This window comes from Panthera leo, chromosome C1 (assembly GCF_018350215.1).
Source record: "Panthera leo isolate Ple1 chromosome C1, P.leo_Ple1_pat1.1, whole genome shotgun sequence".
NCBI lineage: Eukaryota > Metazoa > Chordata > Mammalia > Carnivora > Felidae > Panthera > Panthera leo.
The window spans coordinates 38,657,270-38,670,160 of NC_056686.1; the positions used below are offsets into that span (position 1 = coordinate 38,657,270).

The 12,891-nt window shown below is 39.4% G+C and overlaps 1 protein-coding gene across 14 annotated transcripts in view; it reads right to left on the minus strand.

The window, feature by feature from the left end:
• LOC122227036 (BEN domain-containing protein 5) overlaps positions 1-12,891 on the minus strand; it is a 1,450,833-nt gene that overhangs the window by 502,467 nt on the left and 935,475 nt on the right. For all 14 annotated transcript variants that reach the window (XR_006205861.1, XR_006205863.1, XR_006205862.1 and 11 more), the window contains one exon: positions 9,721-9,937. Coding sequence is in view for 11 of the 14 variants with exons in the window: in XM_042951161.1 (XP_042807095.1) it covers positions 9,721-9,937 (217 nt within the window). In the remaining 3 variants the exon portion in view is untranslated. The remainder of the gene's footprint in view (positions 1-9,720; positions 9,938-12,891) is intronic.

The window sequence follows — 12,891 nt, forward strand, 5'->3', positions numbered from 1 at the left end:
AGTTTGTTCTCAGTTTTTAACAGTCTCTTATGCTTTGGCTGTCTTCCACTCTAACCTCTTTTTTTTTTCCTTCCCCTCCCCCATGGGTTTCTGTTAAGTTTCTCAGGATCCACATAAGAGTGAAACCATATGGTATCTGTCTTTCTCTGTATGGCTTATTTCACTTAGCATAACACTCTCCAGTTCCATCCATGTTGCTACAAAGGGCCATATTTCATTCTTTCTCATTGCCACGTAGTACTCCATTGTGTATATAAACCACAATTTCTTTATCCATTCATCAGTTGATGGACATTTAGGCTCTTTGAATAATTTGGCTATTGTTAAGAGTGCTGCTATAAACATTGGGGTACAAGTGCCCCTATGCATCAGTACTCCTATATTCCTTGGGTAAATTCCTAGCAGTGCTATTGCTGGGTCATAGGGTAAAAGATTTATTTAAAACATATCAGAGGAATTAAAATAGGCTTATTCATGAACAACAACAAAAATCAACTACAGGGAGGCTTCACTGCTAAAAGAAGCTAACGTAAACTCTGGTTACATTTCTAGAGATTTAGCATCCACAGCAAAACAGGAAATAGTCCTATTCTGCTGTAGGAGGCTTATATTGCCTATAAAGTTTTATATTCAGTTCTGATATTTTATAAAGGTAATCAACAATCTAGATTATGTCCAGAGAACAACAAAGAAGGAACAAAGTTTAAAAACCATGGAATCTGCAGAAATGTAGAATAATGGGGGGAGAGGAGAAAGGAAGGGACTAGTCTGGAAAGGACTCGTGATGGGGGTGTGGTCACTAGCTTGCTGTCTTTGCAGGCCTGTCCACGGGCTAAAGGAGCAAGAAATGTAAAGTAGACCCAGAGGGTGGAGCTAGAATCAAGGAGAGAGGCTACAAGGAGATGGCTCTTTTTGGGAATGATGGGACTTTTTTCTCTTTGAAATGGGGCTCAGGCTGCCTCAAGAGATGTGTGAGCAAAGGCTGAAAACTCATATTTCAGGAATATTAAGAGAAGATGTTGGTCTATACAATTTGGGTCCCTGCCCATAGGAGATTCCTAATACATTTGCTAAATTTGAATGTGACCTCTATAGTCTTTATTAACTCGAGAAATTGTGTGAGGTGTTAAGTCAGAGAAACCAGCTTTTCTAGGCATTTCTATGTCATTCTCATTTTTTAAAAAAATTTTAATGTTTGCTTATTTAATGCTTATTTATTTATTATAATTTATTGTCAAATTGGCTTACATACGATACCCATTGCTATTTTTGAGAGAGAGAGAGAGAGAGAGAGAGAGAGAGAGAATGAGTGGAGGGGGGGGGGAAGAGAGAGAGAGAGAGAGAGGCATAGAATCCAAAGCAGGCTCCAGGCTCTGAGCTGCCAGCACAGACCCAACATGGGGCTTGAACCCATGGACCATGAGATAATGACCTGAGCCAAAGTCGGACGCTTAACTAACTGAGCCACCCAGGTGCCCCTTGGCATTCTTGGCAGTAATTTTCCTCCAGGTACTTTTGGCTAACAAATATCTCTGTCCATGGGGGAAAAAGCCACCGAAAGACAGGCAATAGTTAACCTGACTTCTAGATCAACTGTCACCAGCAAGTGCAGCCTGGAGATGGAAGACTTAAGTGTCACAATGATCATGATCCTTCCTGGATGGTTCCTCACTGAATCAGATAAAGTCCAAATTCTTTAGGTTGGCATTCAAGGCACTCTTGGCCCAGCCTCCACCTACCTCTCTTCCTTTCCCCATTACTATCTTTCTTTTCTTCTTAGGTTGATCCTGTGCTCTTGTCTTTTGGAACCACATAAAACTATCAAGACTCAGTATTGTCTCAATTTCCATACCATATTTTTTTAAGAGAGGGGGGCATGCAGAGAGAGAGAGAGAATCTCAAGCAGGCTCCACACTAAGCACGGATCAATGTGGAGCTTGATCCCATGACCTGGGATCATGGTCTGAGCTGAAATCAAGAGTTGAAAGCTTGGGGTGCCTGGGTGTCTCAGTTGGTTGGGCGTCCAACTTTGGCTCAGGTCACGATCACACGGTTTGTGAGTTTGTGAGTTGGAGCCCCGTGTTAGGCTTTGTGCTGACAGCTCAGAGGCTTGAGCCTGCTTCGGATTCTGTGTCTCCTTCTCTCTCTGCCCCTCCCCAACTTGTGCTCTGTCTCTCTATGTCTCTCAAAAAATAAATGTAAAAAATAAAATAAAAAAAAAAAGAGTTGGAACCTCAACCAAATGAGCCACCCAGGTGCCCCGTGTGTATCCATATTTCGATTCTCAACTCAAGATGCCTTCTTCATTAGGACTTTGTTTCCTCCCTTGTGCCCCTTCTCTGCCCACTATGTCTATTATATCAAGTCTCTTACCATTATTGCCATTATTAGTTTTTACATCTGTGTTGCCCACTACATTGAGTACTTCTGAGGGATAGGGTGTATTTTGTATTCATCTTTCTGTCTCCAGCACCCAATACAGAGCCTGGCAGGCAGAAGGTACTCATCAGATATTTGTTGTATTGAAGAATGGCTTTGCAAGAACTTAGTAAATGACTATATAGGTGAATAGAATATTTCCCTATCCAGAACTGGTTTAGAGTCCATTTTTTGGAGTCTAAAAAGGCTTGGCTTCATGTCCCAACTGCATGATATAGACAAATTACTTCATCTCATTGTGCCTTAGTTTTTAAAAATGCAAATGGAAGGAGATAATACTAATATATCTCAGAGCTTAAATTCTTCTAAGTGAATCCTTCACCCCAAAACTCATCCTCTTTCCTGATTTAATTTATCCAATATTGTCTGTCTCTTCCTGGAATGTGAGCCCCATGAAGGCATGGATTTCTGCCTGTTTTTCACTGCTGTATCCCTAGAGCCTAGACCATGCTGGTTACATGTTAGGTATTCAAAAACAGTACAAATCACATAATAGGAGCATTGTGAGGACTGAGTGACACAATGTATAAGAAGATCATGGCATTGGGCCGACCACATGCTATGCACTCAATAACTACCATTATTATAAAATAAAAGGCAGATTAAGAGGCAACATTATGACAGACTGATGTGTGACTCAGAACATACAATCAGGATATTATAAATGTTTGAACCGTAATTTTTGTTGGAATTGGAAAGGATGCTTGAAAAATCTGGTCTGACTCTCTGAGACCCAAAGAGGAAGAGTGCTTTTCTCAAAGTCACAGAGCTAGCCAGTGACAGAACCTAGACAATTACTCTCCTATAAATGATTTTCTAGTTATTCCATATAATACAGGATCAGATTCCTTTCTTTGTTAGACACTTCCTTTTGGCAAGTTTTGTTAAGTACAGGAATGGCTCTCTCCATCTAATCCTTTCAACACGCGCACACACACACACAGAGTTAGGTGTTCATCTAATTAGTCCAATTATGTATAAAAATAATACCATACTTTACTGTGTCTGATGGTACAAGGTTATATGATTTAAAAACTAATGTTTGTCAATTACAATCTACTTCTAGCTATGTTGGAAGGAGTGTATTGGTAAACTCTATCTCTGAAAAACAAACATAAAGCTGGACAAAACTGACGCAAACATTTCAGTGTTTTGGAAACTGACCAAAGGCATACAACAATCTCATGTTATGCTTAAAAAACCGCTGAACTTCAGTTAATAAGACAGGGAATCTGTGATGTGCTGTGGTTGCTCTACCTTCCTCCAAGCTTGGTAAAAGCAGGGTTCTGTTAGGACAGGCCATGCTGTGAGGATTGTCAAAGGGAATCAATTTGGAAGAGAGGGCAGTGCTCACACCTAGCAGCATTTTCTGTGGAAACACTCACCACAGAGGTCGGCAAGTAAGGAGGGCCTGCAGTTCCATAGCTGGGACAAACATATTCCTGGCTGAGACTGGGTGCAAGCCAGAAGGCTCAAGCCAGTCACACACTCCTGAAAAGCCCTGAAGCTGCACAAATGCTCATGGTCAACACGACACAGAAGGGAAAGGAGAAGCCAGAGAAGACATGAAAATTGCCCAGACTTTGACTGTACTCCCCATATCTACATATAGATCCACTGACAGAGGATAGAAGCCTTATGTGCTCAGGGTGGGTAAGCACAAACCTAGCCCAATAATAGCTGACTGCTAAACTACAAAGACACAGGGTTGACTCTTTGAGAATCCAGTCTTATAAATAGGAAAGAAAAAAGAAAAATTGAGCTGAGGCATAAGAGAAAGATACCAAGATAATTCACTGGTAAAGGTTAGTCTTTTCAAAAAGCAGTGCTAGAACAATTGGATATCCATATGCAAAAAAATGTAAGCTTAAACGCTTACCTCATGCCATACATATAAAAATAATTCAAAATGGATCACAGACTGAGATGTAAGCAAAACCATAAAAATTTTAGAATGAAACATAGGAGAAAATCTTTGTGGTCTTCAGTTGGGCAAAGAGTTCTTAGATAAGAATCCAAAGCATGATCCATAAGAGAAAAAAAATTGATAAATTAGGCCTCAAAATTAATTCTGTTCTTCAAAAGATATGGTTAAGAGAATGAAAAGATAAGGCATAGATAAGAAAGAAATATTTGCAAAGCATGTATCGGACAAAAGACTTGCATTCAGAATAGATAAAGAAATCTCAAAACTCATTATAAGAATACAAATAACCCAAAATTTTTAAATGGGCAAAATATTGAAACTGACACTTTATTAAAGAAAATACACAAATGGCAAATAAGCTCATGATAAGATAATCAACATAATTAGCTGTTAGGGCAATATAATTTAAAACCACAATGAGATATGCTACATACCAACTAAAATGACTATAATTAAAAATATAGATAATTCCAAGTGTTAGCAAGAACATGGAAAAACTATAACCCTCTCTCCTACATTGCTGGTAGGAAGGTAAAAAGACATTACTAACTTGGAACACAGTTTGACAGATTGTCTTTTTTTAATTTGAACATGAACTTACTATATGACCCAATGATTCCATTCTTAGAAATCTACCTGAAACAAAGTGGATCACATGTCCACTCAAAAGTATGCACATGAATGTTCATAACATCGTTATTCATAATAGCCCCAATATAGAAGCTTTCTAAATGTCCATAAACTAGAGAATAAACAAAACATGGTATATATCATTTTAATAGAATACTATTCAGCACTAAAAATGAATGAATTGCTGATACATAGTACAACATGGCTAAACCTGAAAAATATAATGCTAAGTGAAGGATGCTGGAAGCAAAAGACTACATAATGCATAATTCCATTTATATGAAATGCTCAGAAATGGCAAATTTATAGTGTCAGAGAAGGTCAGTAGTTGCTAGGATTGGGAGTGGAAGTGAGGAATAACAAAGGAACTTTTTGGGATGATGGAAACAGAATCTAAGACTAGATTGCGGTGATAGTGTAAAACTCTATAAATTTACTAAAAATCATATTACCGGTCCTTTACAATGGGTGTATTTTATGGTATATAAATTATACCTCAATAAAGGTCTTAAGATAACAAGAAAAAATAAGATCTTTCCCATGGTATTTTTATCTTAAATGTCAGATTGTGGCATTGATGCATGTTCAAAGGTGAGGTTAGAAGACACCACTAGAGAATAACAAAATAAGACACCATTTCAGATGGCATAATTAGTAGCAATGGTAGCTATGGACATGGTGATTAATCATTCCAGCACTAGAAATACAAAATCTTGCTTCCTGCTTACTCTCCCTAAGATCTGGATGTTGACATGTTTAGCCTTCCCACTTGTAATTATCCTCCCTCCAAATTGGAATAAGGATTAACTAATTATAGTGGTGCCTTCAGACATGAGCCATACCAAACACCCTGGTAATGAAGAACTGTCCTGTCTCTAAAAGTATGCCAGAAAGCCTTAAAGTCTTTGGTATCTGCTTTGAGGTCCAACCCATAGAGTTTCTCCAAACTAGTTTAGCCAGCACAGGTACACCCTGCACTTTCACTAACTTTACTTTCTTTAAGATGCTGCTTTGGATAAGGTAATTTCTTTCCTAAAAATCCACTGTAGCTCTCAGTTGGTCCAATGCAGAAAGCAGCAGTAGTCCATCAAAACGGCAGGATGTGGTATTAGAAGTCATGGGTTTAAACCTTGGCCCTGACATGAACTAGCCATATGGCTTTAGCTAAGTAACTTAACCTTTTTAGCCTTATATTATTTACCCCCCAAACTGGGATAATTCTGCCTACTCCATAAAACTACTATGAAAAATAAGCAAGATGGTATACATAAAGTAACTGACCCAGTATCTGTGTTAAATCTGAATGACAGTATGACAATTAACTCTTTCTAGAGTTTGGCCCCAATATTCCTATTTATCCTAATCTTATAGTAAGAAGATTCCTTATTCCAATCAAACCAGACTTCTAACCAACTGCCACCATGCAATGACTCTGGCTAAATCTTGCTCTCTGGGCTGCCTCCTCCCCAACTCTGTATTTACTAATCCTACCCATCTTTCAAGAGTCAGCTTAAAGCTCATCTTCTCCATGATGTTTAATCTGACCATTAACTCTCTAGACAACTAGTGAGATCCTTAATTATATATTTTTAAAATTTTATTTCTGTTTGAACATATCCCATTTCCTCAGGTATAGGAGACATTTCTGAAGGATACCAAGGTTTGTTTTATATCCCCCAGTGCCCCTTGCAAGGTCTGAAGTAGGACAAGATTCTCAACTTATTTTTTTTTCCTGAGGAGTTCCTCAAAGAATAACTTGAAAACACTATTCCAGTCCATCTTTTTCATTTTATAGATGAAAAACTTGTCCCCAGAAAGGGGAAGTAACATTCAAGTTTCACATGAGTAATTTGGTATTAGAGTTGAAAACAGAATTCAGGTTTCCTATGGCAGATACTTCGGGCTGCCCTTCAATATCAGTTCTCCTACACATCTATAGGACTACCAATTTTTAGCTGGAAACATGGTCACCCAGAATAAAGACTTCATGTCTCATCCTTACTTTAGGTAAGTGTGGATATGAGTTGTATGAAATGGGATAGAAGAGAAAGTGCTACATAACTTCATTTTCTCCTTTCTCCCCCTACTTTCTTCATCCTGCTGTCTGAAACACAGATGTGATGGTAAGAATTCCATTCTCGATCCACACTGGATCATGGGATTGAGGGGAATGCCCCAGGGATGGCAGGACAAAAAGCTGAAAAAAACTGACTCCCTAAGGCTTTCAAAGAACAGACTACAATATCAGCTCTGGATTGCCTATAGGCTTTTATATGGAAGAGAAATAAACTTCTGTTTTGTTTAAAGTGTTGTTATTTTAGATACAGATTTGGATATTAGTTGTTGGCAGCATAATGATCCTGTTACCCCTCCTATCAACTTTCTAATGCTCTTAGTTCTTCACATTGCCTCTAGACATATATATTAACTCATTCTTTCATTCATTAAATAATTTACTTAATAGCCATTCAGGATGCACTTACATTCTGCCTGGCATAAATCTAAGAGGGGGCTGGAGTGGACACAGGAATGAAATGTACAAATCCCGCCCTTAAAATTAAAAGTCACAAGTATTGAATGAACTTCTCACTGTCTTAACTCATATCACAATTCACAGATTGGCAAACACTCATCTCAGAATTTCTCTGACAGTCTCATATCAATTTCATTGTTCCCAGTAATAAAATGCTGATCAAACTATATGTGCTTAATATCTTGTATTTGCCTCTCTACATCCACTCTTTGCCCTTCTCTATCATTTTCTTTGACCACTGTGGCTTACTTGTATGTACTGCATCAATGGACTCTCTTGTCCTCTGACTTCTGGTTGGGTTGGTTAATAGGGACCCCTAGCAGGAAATCAGACGGAAGTAAGAGAATGAGTTCTACATACTTAGTTTTCTCAGCTCCCTCCCTGTGGGGTCATCTTAGGCTAACTTTTTCCTTAACTGAAGGTCATTCACTGTTTCACTCAAGATGGCCCACAACATGACTCTACTATTGGGTTCTGATAACCATTCCTTCCCTTCACAGCCTTTGAGTTCTAGCCCCAGGGAAATGCCCCGGGGAAACCCCGAGGTTTCCCTACACACTGCCCACACCTTGTAAATAGCCCATTTATTAAACCCTCCTCAAATTATCCTAATGTGAGGCTGCCATCTGTTTCCTGCTAGCATGTTGACTGATATACCATGTGTCCAATTCTAAGTTCAAAATATATGGGCATTAGATACACATGGCACCCACCAGAAGCACTGTTAGGGAGAGGGTTAGAGTAAAGGGAAGATATTTAGCAAAATCTTAGTGCATAGAGAATCTCAGACTATAAGAACATCATCATGACCACTAGCTTTTGAGATCAGATTTGACTCTCAGGTACCTGAGCCATATGCAAGCCCTCCTTTTTTCTCTTTTTTTTGGGGGGGCGGGTATCCTGGACTAGACTCTATGTCTTTTAAACAGTCTAGTCTTGAAAACTTTCAGTTAGAAGTGGGGTTCCCTTCTAGGTGGAACTCACAGTCACTGGGCAGAATCCATATTTCCACCACCATGTATCAGAACCTCCAGTATAGTACTTTCTGCTAATTCCACCAGTATCCTCTTGTAGGAGCTTTAAAGTACTCAGTATGCCTATTTTAGAGGCATAATCCACAATTCTTAAAGAATGAAACATAAAAGCAAATTATCACCTGTTTATTCATTACAAGTAACTGAAGTATCACTGACCACAGAGAACAATGGTAGGGAGAACAATGCACCCCCCTCCCAAAATGTCCAAGTCCTAATCCCAGAAACCTGTGAATATGTCACTTTACAAGACAAAAGGGGCTTTTACAGAGGTGATTAAATATCTTTAGATGGAGACATCATCCTGCATTATCTGGGTGAGCCCAACATAATCACAAGGATCCTTAAAAGTAAAAGAAGGAGGCAGGAGATTCACTGTCTGAGTGATTCAGCATTAGACTCAACCAGCCATTGTTGGCTTTGAAGATGGAAGGGAACTACAAGCTAAGAAATGCAAACAGCCTCTAGAAGCTGGAAAGGGCAGGGAAATAAATTCTCTCCTAGAACCCCCAAAAGGAATGCAGACCTGCTGATACCTCAATTTTAGCCAGAAAGACCAGTTTTGGACTTCTATTGAACGGTAGGATAATAAATTTGTGTTGTTTTAACCCACCAAGTTCGTGGTAATTTGCTACGCCAGCAATAGGAAACTAATACAGAATGTAAGACCAAAATCTCCAGACCCAGGGAACTAAGCCCAGGGTAAGGAAAGGCTGGGAACTGAGGGATGACAGAGACAAAACACAGTGGGCAGCACAACAAACCGCACACCAGTTGCTAACCTGCACTGCAGACAAGTTACATTCATTAAAAGACAAATGTATGTTTTATCTCAGAGACTCCCACTCATAAAATGCTTTCATGCCTTTTGTAACACCTAGTAGAAGCTTCCCTCTTTTTTCTCAGAGTTTTTGGGAGTCACTAAAATTTTTGTATTCTGTTAGCATTATCAGCTTCATTCAGAAGGACAAGCATTTGCCTCATATCTTATTCTGTGACTTCCTGTTAGCCACAGAGGCAAAGAATGGCACAATAAAAATAACTATTCATAAAAGTTCCAGAGCATATGCAAAGCATCAATATCTATTATTTGCATTCTATAAAAACCCATTGCTAAGCACTTCTCCCAAGGCTGCCTGTTTCAGACTAGGCCTTACCACGCTCTGACCCAGCTGCTCCCGAAAGAAGTAATCCATGTTTCTCTTTTGCAGGCTGTCAAGGTAATGCTGAAAGCGTGTGTATGTATATGGGTAGCAGTAAGCAAATTGGTAAATATCTTCTTCTCGGTCAAAACAAAATGCAAAGGACATCACATAATTCTTCCTATGGTCCGGACACCGGTAGTAGTAAACATTTTTAGGTGGCAGCCTTTGCCTGAAAGATACAAAGAAAAAAAATTGGGCATATCAGACAATCATTCAAGCTTCAAAGGTAATAAACAGGAATAAATGCCCAAGAGAAAAAAACTGTAACATCAAGAAGTCTAGGTGGTGTCTGGGGACAACCGTACCACCTATGGTCAAAAGGAGTCCAGGATTTGGCAGCACTTTATTCAAATTCCAGCTCTACCCTTTATCAAATGTTTGGACAATGCAAAGGTAAACAAAGATGAACAAGTTTTAATCATTGTTTACTATTATTTGGAGCGCTCATTACATGCCCAGGCAATGAGCTAGATTCTTTTTTTTTTAATGTTTATTTATTTATTTTGAGAGAGAAAGAATGCATGTGTGTAGGGCAGAGAGAGAAGGAGAGACAGAATCCCAAGCAAGCTCCGTACTCTCAGCACAGAGTCCCATGTGGGGCTTGATCTCACAAATCATGAGATCATGACCTGAGTCAAAACCAAGAGTTGGGTGCTTAACTAAACTGAGTAACCCAGGCACCCCAGGGAAACTCAGATTCTTGATGTATAATGGTAAATAAGAGAGGCAACATGTTTATCCTCATGCAGTCTATATTCTGGTGGGGAAGAAGTCAATAAAATATTAAAAATAAATACATTAAACAGTTACAGACTCTTAAAGCACCTTGAGGGCAACTAAAGAGTATGATGTAAGGGGCATTTAGGTGGCTCAGTTAGCTGAGCATCCAACTCTTGATTTCACTTCAGGTCATGATCCCAGGGTCATGGGATTGAGCCCCACATTGGGATCTGTGTTGAGCGTGGAGCCTGCTTGGGATTCTCTCTCTCTCTCACCCTCTCTCTCTGCCCCTCTTCTACCTCCTGGCTTGCTCGTGTTCTCTCTCTCTAAAAAAAAAAAAAAAAAGAAAAAAACGTGTGATGTTATACTAAAAATAAATAGGGGAGGTCTACTTTTCCTAGGGAAGCCAGGTTTTTGTATTGTAAGGCTAATTCAGACCTTTTTTTAAAATAAGCTAATGTGCACTGTAAATATTGAAGGGGGAGGAAAGAATATTCAACTTTCTTTAAATTATTACTATTGTTTTTCTACAGAGCATAACATGACACTAATTTTCCACAGAAGCACTTTGGGAAATACTGCTTCAAATATATTGTGTAAGCAGTTTTGTTAAGTCATCATGCTCATTCTCCAATAAGGAACTCTGAAACATATGCATGAGAAAAGGCAAAATGTTCCAGTCATAATTCCCATAACTTTTTTACATTCATCCACATCACAGGCTCACTGTACCCTATCATGATGTGTGACATCCAAACTATTCACAGTTTTCCTGCAGTGAATGACTCTTATTACTGTCTCTTAAAAACCCCATTAATCCTACAAAACCCATCCCAAACTATACATTTTCCGTGATCATCCATTGACAATTCTGGGCCAGTCCAGCTCCCACATTTCACAGCAACTCTTGCTTCTTTGTTGATGGCTTCGTAAGTCTTACCCACTCAAATCAGTTTGGAAGCTCCTAAAAACACAAGTATATTTCTGGGGGCTACTGGCACATTGGGTGAAGGATGCCAGGCTCATCTGTAGGGGCTTGGCATTCAACTGAAAAGCCATAGGGCCCAGGAGCATGTGAAGGAAAGTGTGAGGAGGGTGTAGGTGATGAGGTTGAGGAAAATAACAATGGTGGTGACTCCAGGTAGGGCAGCCTGAAGAAAATTGTTAAAAGCACCCAGAGCATTATAACATGCTAGTAGTTTGTTGCAGAATCTTGCTTCTACCTTGGTGTCCTTCTGAAGCTGCCTAAGTAGCTAGGGTGGAAATTAAGGCTGTGGGCTTCCTGTGGAAGAGCAGAGGTTACAAGACACTAATTCTGTACATACAGCAAGCTTCTATTGTTTGCCTGTAGCCCTGGGTCCCATGAACATCAGACATTAAGTGAAATGCAGAGAGGGGAAGAAGATGCAAATTAAGGAAGAAAAAAAGGAAAAGAAAGATTGAGAAAGGAATGAGGGAAGAGAGAAAGGAAGGAATGAACAGAATATGCATAGTATGGGTTGTTTATGGGGCTTATTCAGTACCTGATTTATTGTACTTTATTTTTTTAATGTTTATTTATATGAGAGAGAGAGAGAGAGAGACCGTAAGTGTGAATGCACAAGCAGGGAAGGGGTAGAAAATGAGGGAGAGAATCTGACAGTGCAGAACCTGATGTGGGGCTTGATCTCATGAACTGTGAGATCATGACCTGAACTGAAATCAAGAGTCAGATACTTAACCAACTGAGCCACCCAGTCACCCCAAGTACCTGATTTAATTCGCATAAAATCATTTGGTCAAGGTGGGTATTATTCCACTTTGCCAATGTGGTCATGGAGGTTCATGAAAGTTAAGGAGCTCACTCATTACATCAAGTGAGTAAATGATAGAGCTGGGACTCCAATTTGTTTCTGTCTGATTCCAAGTCCAGTACCTAGAACACTCCTCCATAGTCCTTGATAAATTATGAACTTCTGCTATTCCAGATATGAGTGTGTGCAAAAGCCAGGAGGCAAGAGAGAAAAAAGCAAATGTTGGAACTGAAAGGAATTCATCGTGGCTGAAGTACAAAGAGCGAGAAGGGAATCCATGAGTAATGTGTCTGAAGAGGAAGGCAGAAGCCAGACTAGAAAGGGACTATATGAACCATGTTAAAGAATTTAAAAATGATCCTGAAGTCACAGGGTACCTTTCAAGTGAGTGAAAGAAGTAAAGTACCATGACTGCCAGTCCAAGGGATCGATGATAGTGGTCAGAAGGACAGAAGGAGAGTAGCTGCACAGGTGTAGAAAACAAGACAGATTTGACTATTTTAGAAAAAAGTGGCTTAAGTGATGGGACATAAGGTCTAACTAATATGGGTTAGAACCTGGTAGCACTGAGGAAGGCCGGATGGTAGAGAGAAAAGCATAACCAATAAAG